This window comes from Heteronotia binoei, chromosome 2, assembly GCF_032191835.1.
Source record: "Heteronotia binoei isolate CCM8104 ecotype False Entrance Well chromosome 2, APGP_CSIRO_Hbin_v1, whole genome shotgun sequence".
Classification (NCBI taxonomy): domain Eukaryota; kingdom Metazoa; phylum Chordata; class Lepidosauria; order Squamata; family Gekkonidae; genus Heteronotia; species Heteronotia binoei.
In genome coordinates this window covers 42440174-42466603 of record NC_083224.1, presented here as the reverse complement: position 1 = coordinate 42466603, position 26430 = coordinate 42440174, and the positions used below count along the sequence as shown (strand labels likewise).

Here is a 26430-nt window from a genome sequence, read left to right as displayed (position 1 = left end):
GTCTGATTGCTTAATAAATCTAACCTTAGGTTTCTGGTCTCACCCTCAAGGCTGATGCTGAGTCTATAAGATGGTTGAAAAATGGCACATTAGCGCTTGCACTTGTCTAATTGCATTACATTCTGCTGGCTCTCAATAAGCACAGAAAACAAAAGGAAGTCCTTAAATACAGTATTTTGCAACCCCTGTAAATACATGAAATGAATACTGAATTAAATCACTGATCTACCAAAGTCAGTATTGTCTACTCTAACTGGTGGCAGCTCTCCAGGGTCTCACTGGGGTCACCAGTCATCTGGAGAAGAAAAAATCCTATTCTTTTCATAGCTTAATGAGATGCTATGCCACACACACACACACACACACACACACATATATATATATATATATATATATATATATATATATATATATATATATATATATATATATATATATATATAAATTTGGCTACTGTGTGACACAGAGTGTTGGACTGGATGGGCCATTGGCCTGATCCAACATGGCTTCTCTTATGTTCTTATGTTATGTTCTTGCAAAGAATGTTGATCTTAGTCTAATCCTGCAAAGTTATTTTTTGTGTATTTTATATAAATGCATGCTCACAACAATACAGATTAGCAATCTCTTAATTGTTAAAAGGTCTTTATTCATGTTTGCTTTGTAAATTAAAAAGACATGGGTGGGCCACTGGGATTTTAATTTTTAAAAGAAATATCACAGTAGACTGAGGGAAAGTGAAATACACTTAAAGCACCCGCTTTTTTTTTTCTCTTGCTTGATATCCTCTTCTGTTGCAGTATCTTGACACAGGCTGCAAAATGTATGGTAGAATATACCTTCCATTCACCTCACCCCTGAAGGTTTCAAATTACATTTTATTCTTCATTTCCTGTTTCAGATCTCTAGCGGAGCTCCTCTCAAGAGCACTGCTTTAAAAACCTTTCCTAAATGCTTCCGATGGCATATCGGGCTGCTACTCCATCTGCAGCAAATCAATAATCTAAAAACTGAGCTCTGTTGACCACGCCGCCCTTCGTCCCATTTGCCATGCATACAAAACAGACATTGCAGAACTCATGTTTTATTAATTGCAAATTCTAGCTAGTAAAAATACATACCTGCCAGCCATGCAAATGAATATTCAGAGAGGAGTCCAGCGGGCAATTTGTAAAAGCATCATAAGCAGAGGTACACCCTTCTAAGTCCTCTGAAGTCAGTGGGTTCTCTGCTTAGGATGGCCTTGTTAATGTTGTGCTCGGGGGCAAGGCCACAACCAGGGTGATACTTGTGGGTGCACCATGAAGGGCTGTCAGCCCCTCCGGCTGTGGCAAGAAGCCTCCCATGGACAGCCCTTGTTGCATACCACGACTCTGCACAGTGGCAGAAGGAAAAATAATGCTGGGATCCTGTGCACCACAATGTCATTTCTCGGTTTTCCCCGGGGTCAGAGGTGATGTTGTGGCACAGGGGATGCTCTGGCCTGGCCAACCTATGTGCCTCTAATCCTAGAGGTCCTAGAGTGCAAACCACTGGGGGACAGGACTTTAATTTATAACAGCTTCCATTTACAGATTTCGGGTCTGTTTCTGGTTTGGGGGGGGGGGGGAGGGAATCTATATGTCTGATGCTATTCACTTCTTACCCAAGCTGCTGGTCACCTAAACTCCACCTTTCTAACTTTCTCAGCGCTTTCTGCCAAAGGTTTCCCATGCTCACAATTCACTTTCCAAGATCACCCTCAGATTTTAAGTGAAACTGGGGAACTACTGCCCTTTAGCTATGCCTGTAAGCAGAGTAAGGTGCCTAAAGAGGGTTGCCAACTCTAAGTGGAGAAATTCCTGGAGATTTGGGGGTGGAGCCTGTGGAAGAGAGGGATCTCAGCAAGGTATAATGCAACAGAAGCCACTCTCCGAAGTGGTCGTTTTCTCAAGGGGACCTGATCTCTATTTATTTATTTATTTTAGTGCATTTCTATTCCGCCCATTCCCCATAGGGCTCAGGGCAGAGTACAACATATGATAAAACAATAAAATACAATAAAAACATTCTATAAACAGACAACTCAACAGCACTTAGATTACCATGTCATCACATATTGCCCAGCCTAGCAGTCTCTTATCATGGCAGTTTTTATTCAATTTCCTAGCACAGATGACCATGCTGGCTGGGGAGGCCAACCAGATCAAGAATAGACACCCGCAGCCTCAGCTAAAAGCCTGGTGGAACAGCTCCATTTTACAGGCCCTACGGAAGGCGAATAAGCCAGGTAGGGGCCGGATCTCTATAGTCTGGAGACTCCACAGCTCATCTGTAGATTCACACAACTCCTTCGCCATGAGGACTCTGAATCCACAGAGGGGAAAAAAGCCCAGGTGCAGTTGCTTCAATTGACTTGCAACTGCATTACTATTATGGGATTCTCTCTCATGCATATAACAACATATATCCATGGATTAGGAAAATGTTCTTGTGTATCCTTGATCAAATAGCCAGACAGCATTTAACTCAGGAACAGAAAGTGACTAAGGAAGATAATAAGGAGCATAGGGAAAGATAAAGGAGAAACCAGAGTAATGTGCTGGAGGCTGAACATAGATCACCTGAATCTTAGTGGAACTGATGGTGCATGAACCTTCTGCCTCTCTCCTTCCTGTTCTGCCCAGCTGGGTTTGGCAGCCAGATGGTGATCTTTGTGTAAGCAATGCCAGCCTGCAGTGGCATCCAGCCATAGGTATCATTAACCGAAGGGTACAAAGTGCGCCTTGGTTTTCTTTCAGTGGCTTCAAATGCATCATTTAAAATGGTGCTCTGTGTTGGCACAGAGTAACCCTCCGCTTCTTAAGCAAGCATACATATAAGGGCTGAAGTGACAACAATAAGGGTGAGTTTCTGTAACAAGGGATTCCAGATATGACCATACTCCTACACTCCTTATCCACAAAAGGTTATGCTGGAGTAAAATTATGTTCATTGCTAAGGTGCCACAAGGCATGCATTTATTTACAAAAAACATGGTTTTGGAAAGGACAAGAGGAGCACATGGGTACCAACATTTATTTATTTAAACTTCATATGCTAAGGGTTATTAGTCTAGATGGCTAGATTCATAAGAATATAAGAGAAGCCATGTTGGATCAGGCCAATGGCCTATCCAGCCCAATACTCTGTGTCACACAATGGCAAAAAAACCCCAGGTGCCATCATATGAACATATGAAGCTGCCTTATACTGCATCAGACCATTAGTCCATCAAAGTCAGCATTGCCTACTCAGACTGGCAGCGGCTCTCCAGGGTCTCAAGCTGAGGTTTTTCACGCCTATTTGCCTGGACCCTTTTTAGTTGGAGATGCCGGGGATTGAACCTGGGACCTTCTGCTTCCCAAGCAGATGCTCTACCACTGAGCCACCATCCCTCCCCATCAGGAGTCCACCAGTGGGGCCAGGACACTAGAAGTCCTCCCACTGTTGCCCCTCCCCACAAGCACCAAGAATACAGAGCATTACTGCCCCAGACAGAGAGTTTCAACAATACGCTGTGGCTAATAGCCACTGATGGACCTCTGCTCGATATGTTTATCCAATCCCCTCTTGAAGCTGGCTATACTTGTAGCCACCACAACCTCCTGTGGTAGTGAATTCCAGTCCAGTAGTCCAACAAGATTTTTGAGCTGTGCGTTTTCATGAGTCAAAGCTCTCTTTGACTCTTGAAAGCTCATGCCCTGAAAATCTTGTTGGTCTCTAAGGTGCTACTAGACTTGAACCTAGCACTTCAACCAAAGACCAACTCAGCTACCCTCTGAAAGTATCTAGATGGTTAGAGTGTGTATGTCCTCCACCATGCTTCAACTGTAACACAACAGGCTCCCCCCCCCACACTTCCTGATCATGATAGACAGTCTGCAGGTACTCAGGGCTGGGGAAGGAGGGAGAAGGACAGTCTCACTGCAGGACATCAACTGTACTGATGTTTGATTCTTAAAATGATATCCACACCTTCCTATAAGACAGGACTTTGGAATTCTGCCTGTATTCTTGCTAGCCAAATCAGGAAACCTGTTTTTCCTCAGCCACCTTCCATCCCAACTCTTTATTTGGGGAGCAGGATTTCTGACACTCCAAGCAGCAAGTAGGCGAAGGGTACCAGTAGACAAAAGGACCCAGGAGAAACCATGCAGGAGATGCTATTGATTTCTCAACTGAGCTGGAAGTTTAAAGGTAGAGGAATCTTTTGATTTAATTCTGGGGACCTGCATAAAGGGGAACCTTCAGAGAACTAAATGAGACAGATAAAACACACACACACTCACTAATGTTTTATCTAATTTTGATCTTTGTGAAGGTTCCCTTTCATGCAGACCCCCAGATTTCCATCCAAAGATTTCCCCACAATTATATATAGGTTCTAGAAATTGCTGGTAGTGTTAGCTAACATTTTTGCTACAAGTTTTAAAAGTTCTTGCAACTAAATCTTAAATCTATCCTAGAAGAAGTATATAAACCTTGCTAAGAATTTCTCCCATTTCCTCAGGGGAATTTCAAATGACAGCCCTGACTAGCCAAAAATAAAAAATTGAAACACTCTCAGAGTCCGTTGCAAGCTACAGATGAAATGTAATGTTCCACATTGATTTCAGCTGTCTTGCAGATATCACTGTCCACTTATCCACTCCAGGGGAGTGAGGATATTTGTGTGGGCCAAAGTGTTCCCCAGCTGCATGCACCAGTCAAAGGCAGAGAGATTAGTCCATCCTCCACATTGTTGTCTTCTGCTGCCATTGTGGCCTTTTGCTTTGTTTAGCGTCCCCTGGCTGACCCCCCTTCCTCATTTTAATTGTGCATTTTGTTTGCTTGTTGATTATAAGTGTTTTAAAATATGTATTTTTGACATTTTGTGTGAATGGCTTTGATTGTTCACCTCCTTGAGGACCCTGCTAGGTGTGAAGGCAGTATCAAAGTATTCTAAAAAAACAATGAGGCAAGATATGACCTATGGCAGAAAGACTGCAACAGGCCCAGTAACCATGGGGGGGGGGGGGCACACTGTGGTGGCAATAATTCCAGATGGGTACACATTGGTATGCCCTGTTCTGAATGACCCAGAGTAGCCCAATCTCATCATATCTTACAAGCTAAGTGGGGATGGTCCTGATCAGAATCTAGATGGGAAGTCCAGGGGTACTATGTAGAAGAAGAGTTGCTGCTGTTGTTGTTTTATCCTGCCATTCTCTATCTTAAGGAGTCTCAAAGCAGCTTACAATCTCCTTCCCTTCCTCTCTGCGCAACAGGCACCTTGTGATGTAGGAGGGGCTAAGAGAATTCTGAGAGAACTGTGACTGGCCCAAAGTCACCCAGCAGGCTTCATGTGGAAAAAAGAACAAGCATATGCTTTTATACTTCACTTTTTTCCCCCTAAGGAGTCTCAAAGTAGTTTATAATCTCCTTCCCTTCCTCTCCACACAACAGACACCTTGTGAGGCAGGTGAGGCTTTGAGAGTTCTGAGAGAACTGTGACTGGCCCAAGTTCACTCAGCAGGCTTTATGTGGAAAAATGGGGAATCAAACATGGCTCTCCAGATTAGAGTCCACTGCTCTTAACTATTACACCATGCTGGCTTTCTCTGAACATCTCTTGCCTTAAAACCCCCATGTGGTCGCTGTAAGTCAGCTGCCACCTGAAGGCAGTCTCCATCACCATCCTCTGGCTTAATGTCACATTCTCAAGAGTAAAGCCCAGTAACCTGCTGATTTGATTGTAAAAGCCATTGCACAATTGGCCACTTGTTTTGGGGCTTCAGAACAGTAATTGTTATCGATTCATTAGTTCTTTCAAAGTTCTTGCCAGCAGGGAGTTGTAACCATAGCCTATTGGGGGGGGGGGGGAGGTGTACATTTAAGCCAGGCCACACATTCACAGAGGACCTCAGATTTATATACTTGCTCTTTTTTGGCATTTGTTAAATTTTACTACTTATTTTATGTGCATCATAGGTCATATTCTTTTAAAAATTATAGCTAGAGATCTCAAAATCTACTCTCTGGTCCCATGAGAGTTCCTGATGGCAAGCATACACCAGCTCAGCACTGACTTACTTGGGGGAGACCAAGAAAGGCGTCTCAACCAGGGCTTTTTTTGAGCAGGAACGCACAGGAATGCAGTTCCAGCTGGCTTGGCATCAAGGGGTGTGGCCTAATATACAAATTAGTTCCTGCTGGACTTTTTCTACAAAAAAAAAAGCCCTGACCTCAACTAAATGTTTTTTAGGGGAAACAGGAGCTCTCAGCCTGATTCATGGGACCAAAATTGCTAGGGTTGCCATCCTCAGGTAGGGCCTGGAGATCTCCTGCCTTTACAACTGATCTCCAACTGGTAGAGATCAGCTCCCCTGGAGAAAATGGCTGCTTTGAAGGGTAGGCTCTATGGCATTGGACCATGCTGAGGCCCCTCCCCTCTCCTCTCCTGGATCCATCCCCAAAACCTCCAGGTATTTTCCAACACAGACTTGGCAACCCTATGAAGCATAAGGGTGGGGGTGTTGTAGGGTTGTCAGCCTTCGGGTGAGGTCTGGAGATCTTCTGCTTTCACAACTGACCTCCAGCTGGCAGAGATGAGCTCCTCTGGAGAAAATGGCTGCTTTGAAGGGTGGACTCTATTGCATTGTACCATGCTGAGGCCCCCCCCTCCCCCACCCCGCCTCCCAGATCCACCTGCAAAGTCTTCAGGTATTTTCCAACACAGACCTAGCAAACCTAAAAACTAGATATGATACTGGAGTTCTGTGACGGGATCACCACATGTGCAATTTGGTTCTCCAAAAGCAACTGTGTAGAAGGCCTTAATCCAGACTCTGACTGCTACAGCAGTGGCCCAGTTCTAGTGTTCCCAGCCTCCTGCTAGGGGGAGGGTTTCCCCCAGTTTTAGATCCCCCAACCCAACAGCCTGAAGCTGGCCAGTGGGGGGATGCACACTCCCAAATAGCTTCATCAGTGCTCAACATGCCTGGCACGATGATGTCACTTTCAGGTGATGTCATCACGCTGTGCAACCAATGCGCATGAGAAACATCCCCTGCCGGGAGCCAGGTAAGATCTGGCAACTCTACCCAGTTCTGATCCAAAATGCTTCCTCTCTTATGGATGCCAAACTCCAGATGGGGCCTGGAGAGCTTCTGGAATTAGAACTGATCTTCAGGCAACAGATATCAGTTCCCCTGGAGAAAACAGCTGCTTTGGAGGGTAGACTCTGTGGCCTTATACCCCACTGAGGCCCTGCCCCTCCCCAGACCCCTCTTTCTCCAGGCTCCACCCACAAAACCTCCAGGTATATTACAACCAAAAGTTAGCCTCCCCCTCTCCCTGCTACTTTAAGCCTCAGTATGGAAAAAAGACAGGCAAAAAAGAGTATTTGTTTTGTTCCTCTGCTTTTAGCAGCTTGGAATGGGGAATTTTCATTGGGAGGAGCTATACATAGGGGAACAGTTAACTCCCCCCCCTTCCCAGCAGTTTACCTCCCCCACTCCTCTGCTGCTGCTTTTCAAAGCCAAACTTCATGATCACAGAACTCCAGGAGCCTGTGGCCTGAGATCCAAAAATAAGGGGTTTTGTTTTGTTTTTTTGTAATGGCAGTTGAAAAATAAGCAACTGGAATCCAGCAGGGAAATTAAAGCACAATCCCCTGAGGCATCATGATGACAGTCACTCTCCAGAGCAGAGCTGCATTCCAAGAAGGCATCCTTGTGACAGAGTTCTCTTAGACACTGTCAATGTTTCATGAATGCTTGTAGGTCAAGTACAGAGTCTGACGCCAATTCATTCCTCTCTCTGTAACTTAATCTGCATCGCCAGTATATTGCCTAGCCCGTATGTACTGCGCAAGGTCCAGCAAAGCGTTAAGCACTTTTAAAAGTACCATTAAGTACGTGCTTACATTATTAGTGGGAAAAACTATTCATTTTTATATGGAAAACGCTACAGAGGGGTTTATTAACAATTATCAGTGCTGTGAAAAAGAGGATCAATTGTCTACTTAGAACAAAGCTTCTCAAGGATCTCAAGTGCTGAGCAGGGTTACCAACCTCCACATGGGGGCTGGAGATCTCTTGGGATTACAACTGATCTCCAAGCAATGGATCAGTTCAGCTGGAGAAAATGGACACTTTGGAAGTTGACTGTATGGCATTCTACCCCACTGAAGTCCCTCCCTCCCCCAACCTTCCTCAGGCTCCACCCCCCAAATCTCTAGGTATTTCCCAACCCTGGCAGCCCTAGTGCTGAGAAAGGCTCTTCTCTGGACCCTAGAAAACCACTTGCATTCAAAGCAGGCAGTAGTGAGCTAGAAGGGCCAATGGCCTGACTCAGTACAAGGCAGTACTGAGAACATACATCCATCATTTGCCCAAAGGGTTGTATGTGCTCTCAGGCATGGTTACATTTAATAGGCATACTTATAGAAGAGCTCAGTGGTACCTTAGAAGAGACTAATAAAATATTACCAAATAAGGGAGTCAGAGCTCACTTCATCAGATGCATAAAGAGGTCACTTAACATCTGTGAATTACAAATCCTGCATTCACAGCTTTGTATTCTGCAGATTTGTATTCTGTGGTGCAAGCTGGTACTCGGAACTACTTAATTATGGATTCTGGTGACCCTGGTACCAGCTGCTCACAATTCTTGCCTGACGTGCTGCTAGTATGTTAATAAAAGAGGTTTAAAAAAAGACCTTGCCTGTGGCCAAAACCTCTGCAACCCTAAATGAAAGCAAATGGCATACCTGCAGTATCACTGTGGCTGTCTTGCTTCTTGCAAAGAATCCTGGGAAACTGAGAACTGGGAGACTAGGAATCTGAGAACTGTCAGCACTACCCTCAGAATATTAATTCTCAGAGTTACAAGAAGAAGCAGCAATTATTGTTAATCAAACAGTTTGGGGGGAAGAGGGATAAGAAGGATAGGGACCGTGGCTCAGTAATAGGTGATCTGTCTTGCATGCAAAAGGGCAATCCCTAGCATTTGTCAGATTCTGCTGGTTGGGGTTCAGAGTCTAGGAGTGGCTCCTTTTCCAGCTTTTCCTTATCCAGCATGCCTGTAAGTGGTGCCCCAGCAACAGAGAAGAGTGCTCCTTCCTCCTGGTTCCCTTTCTTTCCAGTCTCTGCCTGTCCCCTGGCCTTGAAGACCAGACCCCACCTCCTTCCTCCCTGGTTGTCTCTGGGCAGGCCTTATAAAGAAGTAGCTGGGGCATCACTGCCCTGGGTTGTCATCCGTTTGCCCAATTGAGCATGCTTTTCTGCCAGTTTGGTAGAAGTGGTTAAGTGCACGGACTCTAATCTGGGAGAACCAGGTTTGATTCCCCACTCCTACACATGCAGCTGCTGGAGTGACCCTGGGTCAGTCATAAATTTTCAGAGCTGTTCTCTCAAGAGCAGTTTCTGTCAGAGCTCTCTTAGCCTCACCTACCTCACAGGGTGTCTGTTGTGGGGGGGGGAAGGGAAAGGAAATTGTAAGCCACTCTGAGACTCCTTCAGGTAGTGAAAGGTGGAGTATAAATCCAATTTCTCCTCCTCCTCCTTAGGGCTAGGTCTGTCCCATATTTCTCCAGGCTGTTTCTGAACTGGTGGGCCTTCCACCTGCTCCAGGGAGTCCACAGAAGTTGCCATTCCTTTTCTCAGTTTCCTTTTGAAGTCTTGCTGCCCCCTTCTGCTGGCGTCGCTTCACCTCCCCTCCCCTGCTCATTCCCTGGCAACCAAAGAGAGTTGGCTCTAGGGATGCCAGTCCCCAGGTATGACCTGGGGATCCCCCAGCATTGTAGCTCCTTTCCAGACTACAGAGATCAGTTCTCCTGGAGAGAATGGATTTTCTGGAGAGTGGACTCTATGGCATTGTACCTGACTGAAGTCCCTGTCCTCCCAGGCTCCACCCCCAAATCACCAGGAATTTCCCAACCAGGATCTGGCAACCCTCCCCACCCATCCCCAGCTGATTGTTGGGGGGGGGGCGGCCTGGCAGTCCTACCAGGCAGTGACAGCCAGCAGCAGAGGCCACAGAAGGCCATCTGGTAGTGCCGTGGCAGGCTAACCACGCTCCTCAGAAAGAAGGAAGTGTGGTAGGGGTGCCAATCTCCAGCTGGGGGCAAGGGATCCCCCAGTTTAGAGGCCCTCCCCCCGCTTCAGGGTCATCAGAAAGTGTGGGGGAGAAATGTCTTCTAGCCACTCCATTATTCCCTATTGAGACCGATTCCCATAGGGTATAATGGATAATTGATCCATGGGTCTCTGAGGCTCTGGGGGGCTGTTTTTTGATGTAGAGGCACCAAATTTTCAGTATGGCATCTAGTACTTCTCCTCAAAACATTCAAAAAGATTGGACCAGGGGGTCCGATTCTATGAGCCCCTAAAGAAAGTGCCCCTCTGCATTATTTCCAAGGATGGAAGGCATCTAAAAGATGTGAGGGCCCTTTAAATGTGATGGCCAGAACTTCCTTTGGAGTTCAATTATGCTTGTCACAATCTTGCTCCTGGCTCTACCCCAAAGCCTCCTGAGTCCACCTCCAAAATCCTCAGATTTTTTTTTTAATTGGACCTGGCAACCCTAAAGTGTGGGGGTGGGAGGGACCCCATCCCCAGACACCCATGAACAAAGATCAGGTAACACATAATGTGAAAGTCCTGTGTCTGGATCACTAGGAAGAGCTGCTGCCAGTCTGCATAGGCACCAGTGAACCTGATAGGCCAATGGTCTGGCTGAGTAGAAGGCAGTCTTGTGTGTTCAAGTTAAGATTGAGCTGTAACTCTTTAGTTATGCCCAAAGTGTGCTGATCCTGGGAATAAGTATTCTTTTGTTTTACTCTATCATAGCTAGACAGGCTATTATTCTTGAGCTCTCCCTCCAGGCCTGTGGTTCCACTCTTTGTCTTCCTGCCAATTTTTTTTACCGCTTTGGTCATTTTGAATCTGGATTCCTCAAGCTGTAATTGCCTCTAATTAATTCCAAGAGCTTCAGGCACTCATAAACATGCATCTTAAATGTCTGGATGTCTGTGATTGTGGGTAAATGGTGTAATACAAACTGGGCAAACCTTAGAGCTACATCCTATAAGGCTAATTTCAACAATGGGCATCTTTGCTTCATTTGCACACCAATGTCCATATGTCGATTAGGAGCTGCTCATGTTTGCCAGAGATATTTCTGCCATTCTAAGTGGTAGATTTTCCAACTTGCGTATCCATCAGCGCTTTTGCCCTTATCCAAGTGATGCAATTGAGACTATCACATACATACCTTTACACTGTAACCTTTATCAGGATGAGAGATGTCAAATCCTAATACCATTACTCTCTAAATTTAAACCTTTGCAAGACTATATTGACCTCAGACCTGAAATATTGCAGACATTCTTGTAAAAGGATAGCCAGAAATGGGTAACACTTGAGGTAGCAAAATTCTGTGTATTAGCTCTTAGGAAAAGGAACTGTGTGATTAAGGGGATTATGTACATTTACAAACCTGCTTTCTACTTGCTTCAAACTGACTGGTCTTTGGACCGTATAAAGGATTGATTGATTGATTGTAGTGTTTCTAGCATCAAATATGCAAACCATGAATTGCAGACCAATGTTTTTAAACACAGGTGGCGATGTTCCTGAGCGCCTTGGCTTTACATACACACCATGGGGAATTGTACCGAGATCCTTGATGGACCAAACATCTGATCCAGTATCAGGCAGCTTCCTGTATCCAAATGTGTTCAAAAGGATTACTCCCCCTGACCAGATATATAACACTAGGTATAGAGGAGGAGGAGAAAAAGAAGGAGCAGGAGGAAGAGTTGGTTTTATACCCTCCTCTTCACTACCTGAAGGAATCTCAGCGTGGCTTACAGTCTCCTTCCCATCTTCTTTCCACAAGCACCCAGTGAGGTAGGTGGGGCTGAGAGAGCTCTGAGTGAACTACTCTTGAGAGAACAGCTCTAAGAAAACTGTGACTGGCCCAAGGTCACTCCAGCAGCTGCTTGTGGAGGAGCAGGGAATCAAACCCAGTTCTCCAGATTAAATTCCACTGCTCTTAACCACTACTGTTAGGCATCTACTTCTTCCCATCCACCATTTTTCCCTTCTCATCCACTGGCATCATCTCCCATGCTGATCTTGCATGAAATACCCTGTGCTGTTTGTTTTGGGAGAAGGAAAACTTGCAAGATCCAAATTCCCTCCATTCCCGTGACATGACCACACAACCATTTAGTCCTAGAGGCAACCCTTCTTTAGTGGGCCACTTACTGCGGATCTCGGCTGTAGCATACTTTGGAATCATGGAGTCTGTGGTGAGCTCTGGATGAAGGATGCATCCATGCGTATAAGCATCCATGGGCAAGGAATCCAGGAGCTCTCTGTACTGCATCACTCTGGAATGAAGGAGACTCCCCTCTTCTGGAATTAGCTGGGCAACGTTTTCTGAAATGCAACAAGAAGAGGAAAAAACTGAAACAAAAGCTGGCTTTAATGATGAGAGGTGTTTTATGGGTTCTTTTTAGCAATACAAATTCTGCATTCTAAATAAATTATATACAGTGGATTGGATTCAGAAGAGATTATTCCAGGACAGAAAGTGGGATTCCTGCCTGATTCTTGCTTCCCACCATAGACCTCCAGCTCTACCATTTTGCTGTTCCCAGGTCTTCCAGGGGCAGCATGTTAGGGGGCATTTAAGGCTCCAACAGGAGGGAAGAAAACCCCTCTGGCCTGCAGAAATATCCCCTGGGGTCTGAACTACTAACTGAGCAACACTTAGTGTTGATCAGGGGCCGTTTTGGTAGAAAAATAGGTGATGGAGCTCACCCAGGGATTGTTTTGCAGCTGCAATCCTATTCAATGGACAAGGAGGAGGAACTCTCAGAAGGAGGAGGTGGAACTTTCAGAAAGGTTCAGGAGCTGTGCTCCTTTGAGCTCCCACTGAATCTGAGGCCTGGTGTTGATAGCTTATTTTGCATTGAAGATTCAAGTTTTTCAAAGAGCTAGACATCTGGGACAATAATAATGGGTTACAAGCTGCCAAAGGTTCTGCAACTGCTGCCTGCATGCTCAAAGCATGCAATAATTGTGTTACCCAGTTCTCGATATCGTTCTTTGTGTTTGTGATGCTCTGTGCCAAATTTACAAGGTAGGTTGGATGCCACGGAAGACTTCAGCACATGCCACAGACCTTGTGCAAATGAAAGGGCTGAAATGGCTCCTCTCTGTCTGCTTGTGCTAAGTGAAAGTGATTGAATAACTGCACTTTCTTTTCTGCACTGGCAAGGTTAGACTTGGGGAATCCCTGGAGAGCTGGGAGTGGTCCCAGGGATGATTGCCAACCTCCAGGTTGGGCCTGGAGACCCTCCCCTCAAGAAATACAACTAACTTGCAGCCTACAGAGATCAGTTCCCCTGGAGAAAACTGCTGCTACTTTGGAGAGTGGACTCTGGCATTATACCCTGCCAAGCTCCCCTCCCTCCCCAAATCCTGCCACCCCAGGCTCCATTCCCTAAATCTCCAGGAACTTCCTAACCCGGACTAAGCTGGCAGCAGGAATGTGATGCTATAGAGTCAACCCTCCAAAGCTGCAATTTCCAAGGATACAGTTGTAAATCCATGAGAACTGGCATCCCTACACAAGGTATTTCTTCTGAGACATCTTCAAAAACAAATTAAATAAAAGCATGCCAACCATCTGTTGTACATTCCATTGCTCCATATGCACACTGTTATTTCCTTAAAATATTGAAACGTCTTATACGATTGCTTGTGCAAATAGAACTCTGCTAAGTCCATTTTCCTTTCCACTCATGCCTTGCTGGATTCAACCTCATGTGTTTCAGTTGGCGTTTGATGGCCACAGGTAGGGTGGCATGTGATGTGAGTTTTCATATTTGTAGGGTTTGATATGTTTTTGATTTGAGTCAGCCACACAAGAATAGAGATTCAGGAATGTAGCCATAACATTGTTTGCTTAACACTTTTAGTGTTCTCTGCATATGCATTATTCCTCTGCCTTACTATCTATGAAGGTGACTGTTGTTTCCATTTTACAAACAGTGAACTAAGGTCAAGAGATAGTGCCATGTTGCAAGCCATTCAGGGAATCCACAGCTGGCCATGGAATTTAGGACTGAGAAAACTGGTACATGAGCTAGAAACAGAAGATAGGGAGTTGGGTCCTAGAGATTTCTACTTGTGTGAGACTTCTGCTGATACTCTGTCTTCCCAGCAGACCCCTCTCACACTGTGACCCCCCCCCACCACCACCACCACAGAATTCCAAGGAGAATAGCAGGCTACAATACAAAGAAGTGGCAAAATTTCAATTCCACAAGGTCAGGATTTGCCTGCAGTTGCATGTGTGTATTTAACATTTGACTATTTAAAATTGCCATTTAAAAGACTAAAAAGCCTAGAAAGAAATCTGACCTTGAGAGGCATCCATATTTTATAACCAAATTATTGTCTCCTGAACACAAAACCTATAATTTAGGACTTTAAAGTGTCTACATGAAGTATAAGGTTCATGGCTGCTCATTTAATCCAGTAATTTTTGTTTCAACTCTGAGTTCAGGCTCCCATGTCCACATTCAGTGTTCAGTTCACTGCCTGTTATCCCAGACCTCCAGAGTTCAGCTTTTACTGCTCATAACTGGCAAGATTTTGCTTCTCAGATCTGGGTGTGCATTATTTACTGCCTCATTCACCCAGTCTGTTTCAACATTAAAGAGTCTTCATACTGCTAACCTTACTTCTCCCCCTAACCCATTTCACTAGGGTGACAGCACACATCCATCTTTTGATTTGCAGTTACTTCTAAAAACTCTAAGGGAATGCTGGTTTGAATAAGGAAAACCATATTTCCCTTCAGAAAATCTGGGCCATCTTTTATAGGGATACTCATTTTAATGGGTTCTACAGGCTGCTTTTTATGGGCATCGGGTAAATTTGTTAACATGGCTCAGAAGTATTCCTGTCGCCAGTGCACTTGGTGAAGTTTAATGTTCATAATCATTAATTTGGGTCTGGTTCTTGATCTGAAAACAAAGGAATGCTCATAGAATCTTTCCATAAGCACCAGCCAGTATCTCAGAAAGAGGTATTCAACAGTGGAATCAGCTACTGGGGGAGGTGGTGAGCACCCTCCCCCCGCCCTCACTGGCAGTCTTTAAGCAGCTGATGGACAAACACTTGTCAGAGATGATCTAGGTGGATCCTGCATTGAGCAGGGGGTTGCACTAGATGGCCTGTATGGCCTCTTCCAACTCTGTGAGTCTATGAGTCTATGATTCTTATTAGTAAGTGGTCTGCATTCTGTCTGGCTGTATGTAATCCTGCCACTGTAGAGTTGCCAACTTCAGGCTTGGACATACCTGGAGATTTCAGGCTGAAGCCTGGGCCAATGGGTTTTAGCGAAGGGAGGCACCTTGGTAGGGTATAGTGTCATGCAGTCCACCTTCCAAAGCAGCCATTTTTTGCAGGAGAAGAGGAATAAATGTTTTAAATAAATAACAAATAAGCAATTTTTGTAGTCTGGAGATCAGTTGTGATTCCAGGAGATCTCCAGCCCCACTTGCAGGTTGGTAACCCTATGCCATCAAAGTAAGACAGGGGGAAGGGCAATCCAATTATTTTGGCCACTTATATGGACTACCAGTTCAGAAGTGATGTTATTGGCAATATTCTGGTAATCTGCCAGTGTGGACTGTTTTATCTGCACCATTCCCAGTTGCCTTCTCATGATGCACTACAGGGAAGAGATGGGGAACTACTGTACTTTGCAGCAAATGTAGCCATTCTCAATAACCAGCTAGAAAGCTTAGCTTCAGACCTCAGTTTGATGGCTTCTAACTAACCATAGCTGGTGTGGTAGGCTGTGAGCTAACAATCAATTGTGTGCAAAAAGTGCTGTTAAGTCACAGCTGACTTATGTCTCTCAAGGCAAGTAAGAAGCAGAGGTGGTTGGCTATTGCCTTCCTCTGTGGAGATTTCCTTGGTGGGCCCCCATTCAAGTATCAACCCTGATTAGCTTCCATGATCTAATGAGGCTGGGCTATACCATGTTGTCTTCCCTCCAAATCATTTAACTAAGAAAAGTTTAATTAAACTACAGCATTGCATTATGCCTGAATTTACCCTCTGTATGGAGGAAAGAAAATAAATCTGTTAGGGAAATGTAAGGAGAGGAAGTAGATATATCACTGCTGCTTACTAAGTGGTAGAAGAAAGTAAGCCAGGGATATTTCAGGGTATATCCTGAACTCACAACCTGAGTTTGATCCTGACAGAAGCTGGGTTCAGGTAGCCGGCTCGAGGTTGATTCAGCCTTCCATCCCTCCAAGATCAGTAAAATGAGTACCCAGCTTGCTGGGAGGAAAGTGTAGATGACTGGGGAAAGCAATGGCAGACCACCCCGTAAAAAGTCTGCTGTGAAAACATTGTGATGCAACGTCACCCCAGAGTTGGAAACGACTGGTGCTTGCACAGGGGCCTACCTTTACTTTTTCTTTCTTTCTTTCTTCTTTTTTTTTTTTTTGCATTATGCCTGAATTTACCCTCTGTATGGAGGAAAAGAAAATCTGTTGGGGGAAATTGCAAAAGAGAAAGTAGATATATCACTGTTGCTTACTAAGTGGTAGAAGAAAGTAAGCCAGGGATATTTCAGGGTATTTAATATAACCAGGTAGAACTAGGGGTGTGCAAAAAAAAATAGGGGGGGAAATATGAATTTGAGGGTATCTGGGGCTTAAAAATTGGGGAGGGGGCAGAATATCTCCTCATAGCAGATTCACAAGCCAAATCTGATTCAGGAGATATTCGACTATTCCTGAATATATGGCTCTATTATAACCTATGGGCCATTGAAGTCAATGGCAAAACAGGGTAAAATGAATTGCAGCTGGGGGGAGGGGGTTTGCGGTAGAGGCTCCAAATTTGCAGGGCAGCTGCAGGAGCCTCTCCCCCACAGAACTCCCAAGCTTAAAAAGATTGGACAAGGGGGTCCAATTCTAGGGGCACCCAAAGAGGGTGCCCCCATCCCCCATGGGCCATTGAAGTCAAAGGGTATAATGAATTGTGGCTGGGAAGGGGGGGTTTTGAGGTTGCTCCCCAACAGAATACGATGGGCTGCCTCATTTCCTGGCTTTGCTAGATGTATGCCGAGGCTAGACATTAGAGGACCCTATTGTGAGTTATGATACTGATTTCCCTATTATAGTTTCCCCAAACTTTGCACAGTAGAATCACAGAGCTGGACAAGGGCAGACTTTATGTTTCTAGGAGCCAGTTAATGTTTTTATTAGGCGTCTTGGAACCTCCCAGTTCAGAAAATCTCTTCTCTGCTGTTTCCCCAAAACAAAGCATCCCCTGCAATTATAGCTTATTATAACAAATTCTAAAAATATGAAATTACCTGTGTGCTTCTCTTGGGAGAGGCAAATAGCAGCTTTGATGTAGGGAGAAAAGCATCAACAACACACTCCTTTCCTGACCAGAAGAAGGGTGCATGTAGGAGGAGGAGGAGAGGCAGATGGGAAAAGCTGCTGTTTTTGTCATTTTCCCATCTAGAGCAAAAATACGTGTATATGTGTTCCTCCTCCTCTGCGTGAAAGACAAGACAAGCTGCTGTGGTAGCTTGAAAAAGAAGCACAAGCAGCACTTGAGAAGAGGGAAAGAGCTCATTGCTTGATTGGTTTCTCCCAGGTGACCTTCTGCCTCGTCACAGGCCATCTCTAGTCCAGCCCCGTTGTTCAGTGCAGCAGCTCCAAAGCTAGAGCAGCCTCAGCAGATGGCTTGTCCAACCTCTGTCCGAAGCCCACCAGTGAACATGTACAGAACCCTCCAGATGACTGGATGCATTAGGGGGAGGGACGGTGGCTCAGTGGTAGAGCATCTGCTTGGGAAGCAGAAGGTCCCAGGTTCAATCCCTGGCATCTCCAAAAAAGGGTCCAGGCAAATAGGTGTGAAAAACCTCAGCTTGAGACCCTGGAGAGCCACTGCCAGTCTGAGAAGACAATACTGACTTTGATGGACCGAGGGTCTGACTCAGTATAAGGCAGCTTCATATGTTCATATGTCAAACTGCTCTTTCCATTGGGAAGTTTCTCCTAATGCTCACTGGAAATTTATCCTCCTGCGGTGTGTTCCCGAGAGCTTTTGGGGCCATCTAAACTTGGGCAATGGAAGAATGCACATCGATGCATGGCATAAGGTGATTCTGGCTTTTAATGCTTTGCAGAGTGGTAAAGCTGCAGTCAGAGCCCTCTGCTCACGACCTGAGTTTGATCCCAGCAGAAGCTGGTTCAGGTAGCCGGCTCCAGGTTGACTCAGCCTTCCATCCTTCAGATGTCGGTTAAATGAGTACCCAGCTTGCTGGGGGGAAAGTGTAGATGACTGGGGAAGACAATGGCAAACCACCCCTTAAAAAGTCTGCTGTGAAAACGTTGCGAAAGCAACGTCACCCCAGAGCCGAAAACGATTGCTGCTTGCACAGGGGTCCTTTCCTTTACTTTTTATCCATTGTACAAAACTGTTTTGACGTTGTTTCCTGCCTTAGTTCCTGAGATGCTTAGGTGAAAGGCAGGCACATAAATATGTTAAATCAATGCATATATCCTCCTAGCTCCTTAGATCCAGTCTTGTCTTCAGGAGCAGCAGAGAACAAATCTTTGTCCTCTTCTACAATGACAGCCCTTCAGATATTGAAAGAATGCAATCACATCCTCAGCAAAGTCTTCATTTCTCAAGGATACACAGACCCTGCATATCCAGTTCCTAATGAGGCCCGCCTGGGAATGGTTGCTCTGGGAGAGCAGTGGGGATTTCCCCATTAGCAAGGGCTCTCCCTCCCAGGGAGCTTCCCAGGTAATGTTGCTTGCTGCAGTGAGTTGGCAGCCAGCTCTGGACATACAAGACTATAGGGTAGTACTCTTAAAATGTGGGCTCAGAGCCCAGCAGAAGGAAGGTGGATAGATGGTCTCTGACATCTAAGAGATCCAGCCAGGAGGGGAGCCAAAAAAGAGGGTAAATGGAACAGAACTTTGGAGGGTATTCCAGCACTAGACGAGAATTTCAGTTTATTGCCTCCTCACAATGTTGCTAGAATTGCCACTGTTCTGGTTTCAGCCCTCTTCTCCAGGTCTTTAGAAGTTAGAGTGAGGGGTGGATGCATCTTTTTATTAGTGCAGATGCACATGATCACTAATGCCTCTGTATCATTGCACACACTGAAAACAAATTGTACTAGCACTGCCCCCATCCCCAACAAAGAAGGGCATGAGACACCAGTATGCAGATTTATTCACGGTTGATCTACATCAGTTAATCATCCCTGAATTAGTGCAAATTTGTGCTAACAAGCAGCCTACAATGGATACTAATGCCTGGGCCAAGCCCATTCTGGCTCCAGACTTTCCCAGCGTTACCACTGGCTTCACTGCACATAAAAGAGCGCTGAGATCTCTATAGCCTCATCCCCTAAGGTACTGCTCAAGCAACTCAATGGATGCTTGACTGTTACTGCTCAACCACCAAGGGCATTTCTTCCCAAGCTGTTTCAGCCAATCATGGGCTAGCTTGGGAACAGACTCTACTACATAGAAGGCTCAAGCTGCTTGTCAGTCACCCTGGCCTATACTATAGTAGTTCATGCTCTTCTGGCCAAAACTAGTTATGGTCTATTTAGAGAATACCAACACTCCCAAGTACACTGTGGAGCAGGAAAAAAAAGCGCCCCTTCCTGGCCAGTTTGAAGGAGCCCGCACAAAAAATCCTACTCACCCCCCTCAAAGGCAACCAGCTATTCCATCTTTACCCATAGGGAGGGAGGTTGTGCCAACTTACACACACATACAGAAAGCCTGCAGAGAGGAGGGCAGAAGCAATAGCTTCTTCAGAACCCTTCTGATTGGTTGTTCCACATAAGGCAGCAAATGGCTCATCAAGAGCCCACAGTACTTTTATGCTTACTTAAAACTGGGACTGCCACAGATCAGTACTTGTGGCAGATCCAGTCCCACAGAAGCTCTTTGTCCCTATAAATTTGTGATGAGCAGTTACTGCAGCGTACATGAATTGTGCATAGACAAAAGACTTTAGCAACAAGCAATGCTGTAGGGTTTGGTATGGTGGAGGCATTAAAGGTAAAGGTAATCCCCTTTGCAAGCACCATGTCATTACCAACCCACGGGGTGACGTCACATCATGTTTTCTTGGCAGACTTTCTATGGAGTGGTCTGCCATTGCCTTCCCCAGTCATTACACTTTCCCCCCAGCAAGCTGGTTACTCATTTTACCAACCTCGGAAGGATGGAAGGCTGAGTCAACCTTGAGCCGGCTACCTGAACCCAGCTTCCAATGGGATCAAACTCAGGTCATGAGCAGAGAGCTCAAACTGCAGTACTGAAGCTTTACCACTCTGCGCCACGGGTGGAGGCATTAGTATTTCACAAAAGTGTCCCAAGTACACAAGACTGTCCTGAGTTTCCTCTATGAAATACTGAAGGGTATGGTATGAGACAGTTTATAAGCATTAATCTCCCCCTCCTGTTTGTGCTTTTAACAGGTGATAAATAAAAAGAAATAAAACTGATGGATCTTTCCCTGTCATTACTATTGATATGCCGGAAAGCTTTACCTTTTGGATTTCTCTTGTCATGTTGAGCCAGTAAAAAACAAACAGTTGGGAACCCTCCTGTGAAGATATGCTCTTCACTTTGGGCTACATCACATGCCAGAGTTTGCGGTATAAATACCCCACCCCAAGCTCATTCTAAGACAAGAAAAGGAGAGCAGTTAATTGCTCTCAAGCATCTCCATCCTGTTGGTGCTTTTTGAAGAAGAAGAGGAGGAGGCTTTTATAACCTGCTTTTCTCCATCTGCAGGAACCTCAAAGTAGTTTACAATCTCCTTTCCTTCCTTGCCCCGCAACAGGCACCTTGTGAGGCAGGTGGGGCTGAGAGAGTTCTGAGAGAACCATGACTGGCCCAAGGTCACCCAGCAGGCTTCACCTGGAGGAGTGGGGAATCAACCTTGGTTCTCCAGATTAGAGTTTGCCACTCTTAATCATTATACCATGCTGGCTAGCAGAGAACAATCAAAGGGACATATTACTCACTCTATTTTGCAGCTTTGCTTACCATGCAGAGGATGTGTGCACCCAGGAGTATGACACTTAAAGGATGACAGAGGCATGTTGATGTTAGATTACCCACAAGGGAGTAGGCAGACAAAGGAATTAAAGTCCCTGGACACAAGGGGAACAGGTTCCATTTGGGGTGATTCTATCAGGGGACAACTTGCAGGAAGGATCTCTCATAGCTGGGTTCCATCTTGATGCCCCCCATTATCACATGGAGCTAAGAACATCAGGCAGGCAAACCAAATAAACACTCCAGATAATGCATGACTGATAAAAGCTGTAACTTTTAAAGTAAAGAGCCTTGGAATAACAACAGACAGAGTATGCTTAAGACTGAAGTTATGCATCTCTATTTTGCAGCTTTGCATACCATGCAGAGTATGCATGCACCCATTCTAAAAAAAAATTATCTTACTAGTTTTAAGTTTTGCTTAAAAATATCTTACTAGTTTGAATGTTCTCTGTAACCACAAGAAACCCCGCTTCAATGTGTTACTTAAAAGAGCACAAGGGGGAATGAGGTGGTTGTCCAGTAAATAGCTAGATTCTTGGGAGTGCTTAATTGCGGTAAGGCATCCCTGTGAAGGCCAGTAAGAGTGAAAACAGGAGACAGAGACACTAGGCAGAGTCTGTAAACAGCAATACAGATGGAGTGCTAGGACTGCTGGCCCTTTTGGTGAGAAATACTCTAGTTGACCAACAGGTGACAGCACAGATACTCAGAGAGTAGCAAGGAACCCCTTCCGGGGTCACCTTTGCTTGGGAGGGCAATGTGCTGCTGAGCAGAGACCCAGACAGAGTCAATGAGAAGAAGTCGCTGTGAGATCCAGCAAAAAAGCTTGTGGCTGTGATTATTACACAAAAAAGCAAATATATTGAAGAAAAGTAATTTTAGTAATTTCTGATTATATACACACCAATAAATATTTCTCAATAGGCACATGTGCTGACCAAATAAAAGTCACTAGATTTCTTGACATGAGAAAATCCCACAAAAACCTGAAACCGCGGTAACAAGAAACATGCTGCATAAGACGACAAACATCACTCAGGAAAAAATTTCCAATTTCAAGTGGAGACCTGCTCCTTTCTTCAGTGCTCCTATGAATATGCAGATGTGCCCCCCAGACTCTGGCAATGGGGCCGCTAGCTGGGGCGGCCATTTCACGAACAGCTTCGTCAGGCTTCAGCATGGGGGCATGCACAAAATGTCAACCTTATGATTGTTAACTTGAGCGCATTGAGTCAAGGCAATGCTGGCTCCTCCAAGACAGCCCCTGAGTGTCCTGACCTCATGGAGGTCCCAAAGAGGGGCAATGCTCCACAACTGTTTTGTGACACCTCCCCACAGCCTTTTAAGTATGGTATCTTTCCTTTCTGGTTTTGAATGAATTGGGTCAGTTTATTCACATCACGTCTGTGATGCTGCTCCATGGCCTTTTTTCTCCAGCCCATATCACTCACTGGATATGGCATCTTCCTGTTGTTAGCCAGAATTATTTTTGCAGTTAATAAATTGCCAGTTAAGTTTCTGCCCTGAGATTTCATCGAGCCTTTTAAAAAGACCTAATGGTATAATTGCAGAGTCGATAAACAGATTATGTCCTGTCATTTCATGCAAGATTCTAAACGGCCTTCTGCTATCATAGATCTATTTCTGAAACAGATGTCCTGGTGCCTAATGGGAGGGTGGTAGCCAGGGTAGGAGAAGTTCTCCACAATCCCTTACCCTCCTTCTCCTCCCCCTGAAAACACCTCAACTTGCACTGACCAAGGACTTTATTTGCAGGGAACCAAGAATTATCCCCAATAGCAAAGAACCAATGTGCTAGCCTTGAAGCACTGGGTGAGGTAGGCTTGCCAATCCCCAGGTCCCAGCGGGGGTTCTTCCGCTTTCTCAAGCTCCTTCCCGCCCCCAGTCAGCTGGCCAGCGGGAGAAGCCCCGCCCCCACAGCCACCATGTGCCTTTCCACCTCCGGAGGCTTCAGTCTCCGATTGAAAGGCTTCCTCTTGGGATGGTGTGTCTGTGTTACTTTGAAGAAGTTGGCAGCAACTCGTGAGTAGAGATGCTGCTGGGCACTTCATTATTCCCTATGTGGAGATCGATTCTCATAGAGTATAATGGGGAATTGATCTGGAGGTATTGGGGGCTTGGGGGGGTGTTTTTTGAGGTAGAGGCACCAAATTTTCAGTATAGCATCTAGTGCCTCTCCCCAAAATACCCCCCAAGTTTCAAAATGATTGGACCAGGGGGTCCAATTTTATGAGCCCCAAAAGAAGGTCCCCCAATCCTTCATTATTTCCTATGAAAGGAAGGCATTTTAAAAGGTGTGCTGTCCCTTTAAATGCGATGGCCAGAACTCCCTTGGAGTTCAATTATGCTTGTCACACCCCTGATCCTTGCTCTGCCCCAATGTCTCCTGGCTCCACCCCCAAAGTCCTCAGATATTTCTTGAATTGGACTTGGCAACCCTAGGTGAGGGCAAGGGGGTAAATTGTGTTGGTTGCTGATAAGTTAGGCCTCCTACTTATGCACCCCAGTCCAAAGTTACTGTTCCTGAGAAACTGAGTAGGAGAAAAACAGCCTCCATATAGCAGTGCTCAGAATTTCCCCTAGCATCTGTGGTAAAGACCCACAGAGTCTAGGGGAGGCAGCCTAGAGCATCATCTGGAAGTGACATCACATCCTCCCAGTATTTCCTGAGACACTGCTAGAAACTCATAACTCCAGGGGTTGCTCTTTCAAACTGGCCGTAGTGCAGATAACTCTCCCTACTTCTCCCACTGTAAGAGATGGTTTCACCCACTGGTTACGATGCCAGACTCGGATTGGGGAGACCTGCTCAAATCTTGAGCTGACTTGCTGGGTGTCCTAAACAGAGTTAAATCCTGCTGCACTTCTCTTCCTTCTTCTCCTCTTCATTTATACCATGCTTTTCTCCCCAGCGGAGATCCAGGGCAGCTTATGTAATTCCGATCCTCACAAGAACCACCCTATGAGTTAGGTTAGGCTGAGAGAGTGTGATTGGCCCATGGTCACCCAGTGAGCTTCCATAGTAGAGTGGGCATTCAAACCTGGGTCTTTCCCATCCTAGTGCCACTCTCTAACCAATTACCAGACTGGCTTTATTGGGCATTGAGCAGGTGTCACTGTGTGTGTGTGTACTTTGTGCAGGCAGTTGGATTAGATCAGGGGTGGCCAAATTTACTTAATGCAAGAGCCACATAGAGTAAACATCAGATGTTTGAGAGCCACAAGGCTGACTTGGCTTGGAAAAGTGATTTAAAAAGACAAATGCCTTCTGGTGGGAGCTTTGAGAGCCACACAACGTGTGTGAAAGAGCCACATGTGGATCCCAAGCCAAAGTTTGGCCACCCCTGGACTAGATGATCCTGGAGGTCCCTTCCAACTTTGATTCTGTTGACTTCAATGGACTTAGAAGAGTGTGACTCTACTTAGGGTTACCTGATGAGTGGCCTTGCTTGGGCCAGCCTCTCTCTCTGCCTCACCTATCTCATAGGGTTATTATTGTAAGGCTAAAGTGAAGAAGTGGAGAACTACTCATGGTTCTCTGAACTAAATGGCTTAAATTATCACCAATGATCCTGCTAAAGCATTGCAAAAAGAGAAGAACTTCATGAAGGCTTTCTGTTCTCTGTGTTGGGAGAAAAACTTATGCAGGGAAGTCACCACAGTATAGTGAGGATGCCGATAATTCTTTGAGAGAGATCCCTAGCCCCCGTTTAAAAAGTCCCCAGAGTTCCATAGGGAGTCAAAATGACTAGTAAACTGTTTTGTGGTGTAGACCTGCCTTTAAACAGGTGGTATGCACCCTACAAGTCAGAGGACATTATGTTCTTAATTACCATCAACCCAAAGAGCAACATTTCTTCCATACCTGGCATGAGGTCTGCAGGGAGCCTCGCAGTTGACCTCCAATGGCAGCTGTTTCAAGGTGGAAACCATCAGTCAGTCACAAGCCCCACCAGGAAAGGGCCTTGCCTATTTTTCAGAAACATGGGGTAGGTGCCACATTGAGGGTAGGCTAGTGTGCAGAAGCCACGAGTGTGGCATGCCAGCCCACTGAATATCTCTGTGTAGTTTCCTTTCCTATATGTAGCCATCTAGTGGCAGAAACTGGCACTGTAGGAAAAAGTGTAAAACTGTGCTCTTTTATGGTGGTTATCTAATTGGCATACCTAGGAGGAATTTAGTTTTTTGGAACACACTGTGTGTGTAACTGCTGAAGCAAAAATATTAGCATTTATGTTTGTGCCTTGGCTATCATTGCTATTTGATGGCACCTGCTAACTCAGCCCCATCCTGATCTCAGGTGGAAGAGGGGTGGGTGTTAAGGGGAGTCCATCTAGGAACTAGAAAAAGTGGAAGAAGAGTTTCATTTAGGGGGGGGGGCAGTAGATCTATAACCAGTGTTCCCTCTAAGCTGAGTTAGTGTGAGCTAGCCTTTGGCTCATACATTTTTGTCTTAACTCAGGAAGGATGGCCTTAGAGCAAACTAATTCATGCAGCAGCCAAATCATTCACTCACAACTTCAATGCCAGTAGCTCACAGAGCAGGATTTTTGCTCACAAGATCCCACAGTTTAAAGGGAGTATTGTCTATAACCTGTTGTAAGTTCCTTTAAGAACAAATGGAATGTAACCATCAGTATCATTTTTTCCTGCATTACCATTAATATTCATATTTTCTAAACTTCTACCTTATGTTCTACAAATGTAAGCGCTCTCAAGTTGCAATTGACTTATGGTGACATCAGCAGGGGTCCACCGCTCTTAATCACTACGCCAAACTGGCTTTCCATAAGTTGACTGCAACCTGTTTGCACTTTCCTCCACCACCATGGAGTTTAATGAGCCTTGATTAAGACAGATGTAATATAAAGGAAGGCCTTGCAGGCGGAACCCACAGCCTGCCTGGCTTCTTCCCGGCTTCACAACTAAAATGACAACTGTGCATGCCAGTGAACCAAGCAGAGATGCCAACAGAACAGGCAGAACAAGTCTTTTCTCTTTAACAGAGGTTTAAAGTGTGGAAATGGGCAACTGGAACTTTTCATGGCATACAGGTAAATGATCACCTAGTTAATAACATCCCATTAAGCCTCTATTGAAAGGATAAGACATTTTTTTCTGCAGGCAGCCAAATACTCTAGAATCACCTGGCCCTTAGCTTTGCCCTTTTTGCTACATTTCAAACTGACCGGCTGCCTCTTTAAAAGCGCTACATGCATTTATATGTTTGTTCGTTTATTTAGATA

General features: G+C 45.3%; 1 protein-coding gene across 1 annotated transcript in view; it reads right to left on the bottom strand.

The window, feature by feature from the left end:
- Positions 1-26430, bottom strand: part of GDAP1L1 (ganglioside induced differentiation associated protein 1 like 1) — a 74256-nt gene that overhangs the window by 20084 nt on the left and 27742 nt on the right. Inside the window, exon 3 of the mRNA XM_060230871.1 lies at positions 12276-12449. Coding sequence (XP_060086854.1) covers positions 12276-12449 — 174 coding nt within the window. The remainder of the gene's footprint in view (positions 1-12275; positions 12450-26430) is intronic.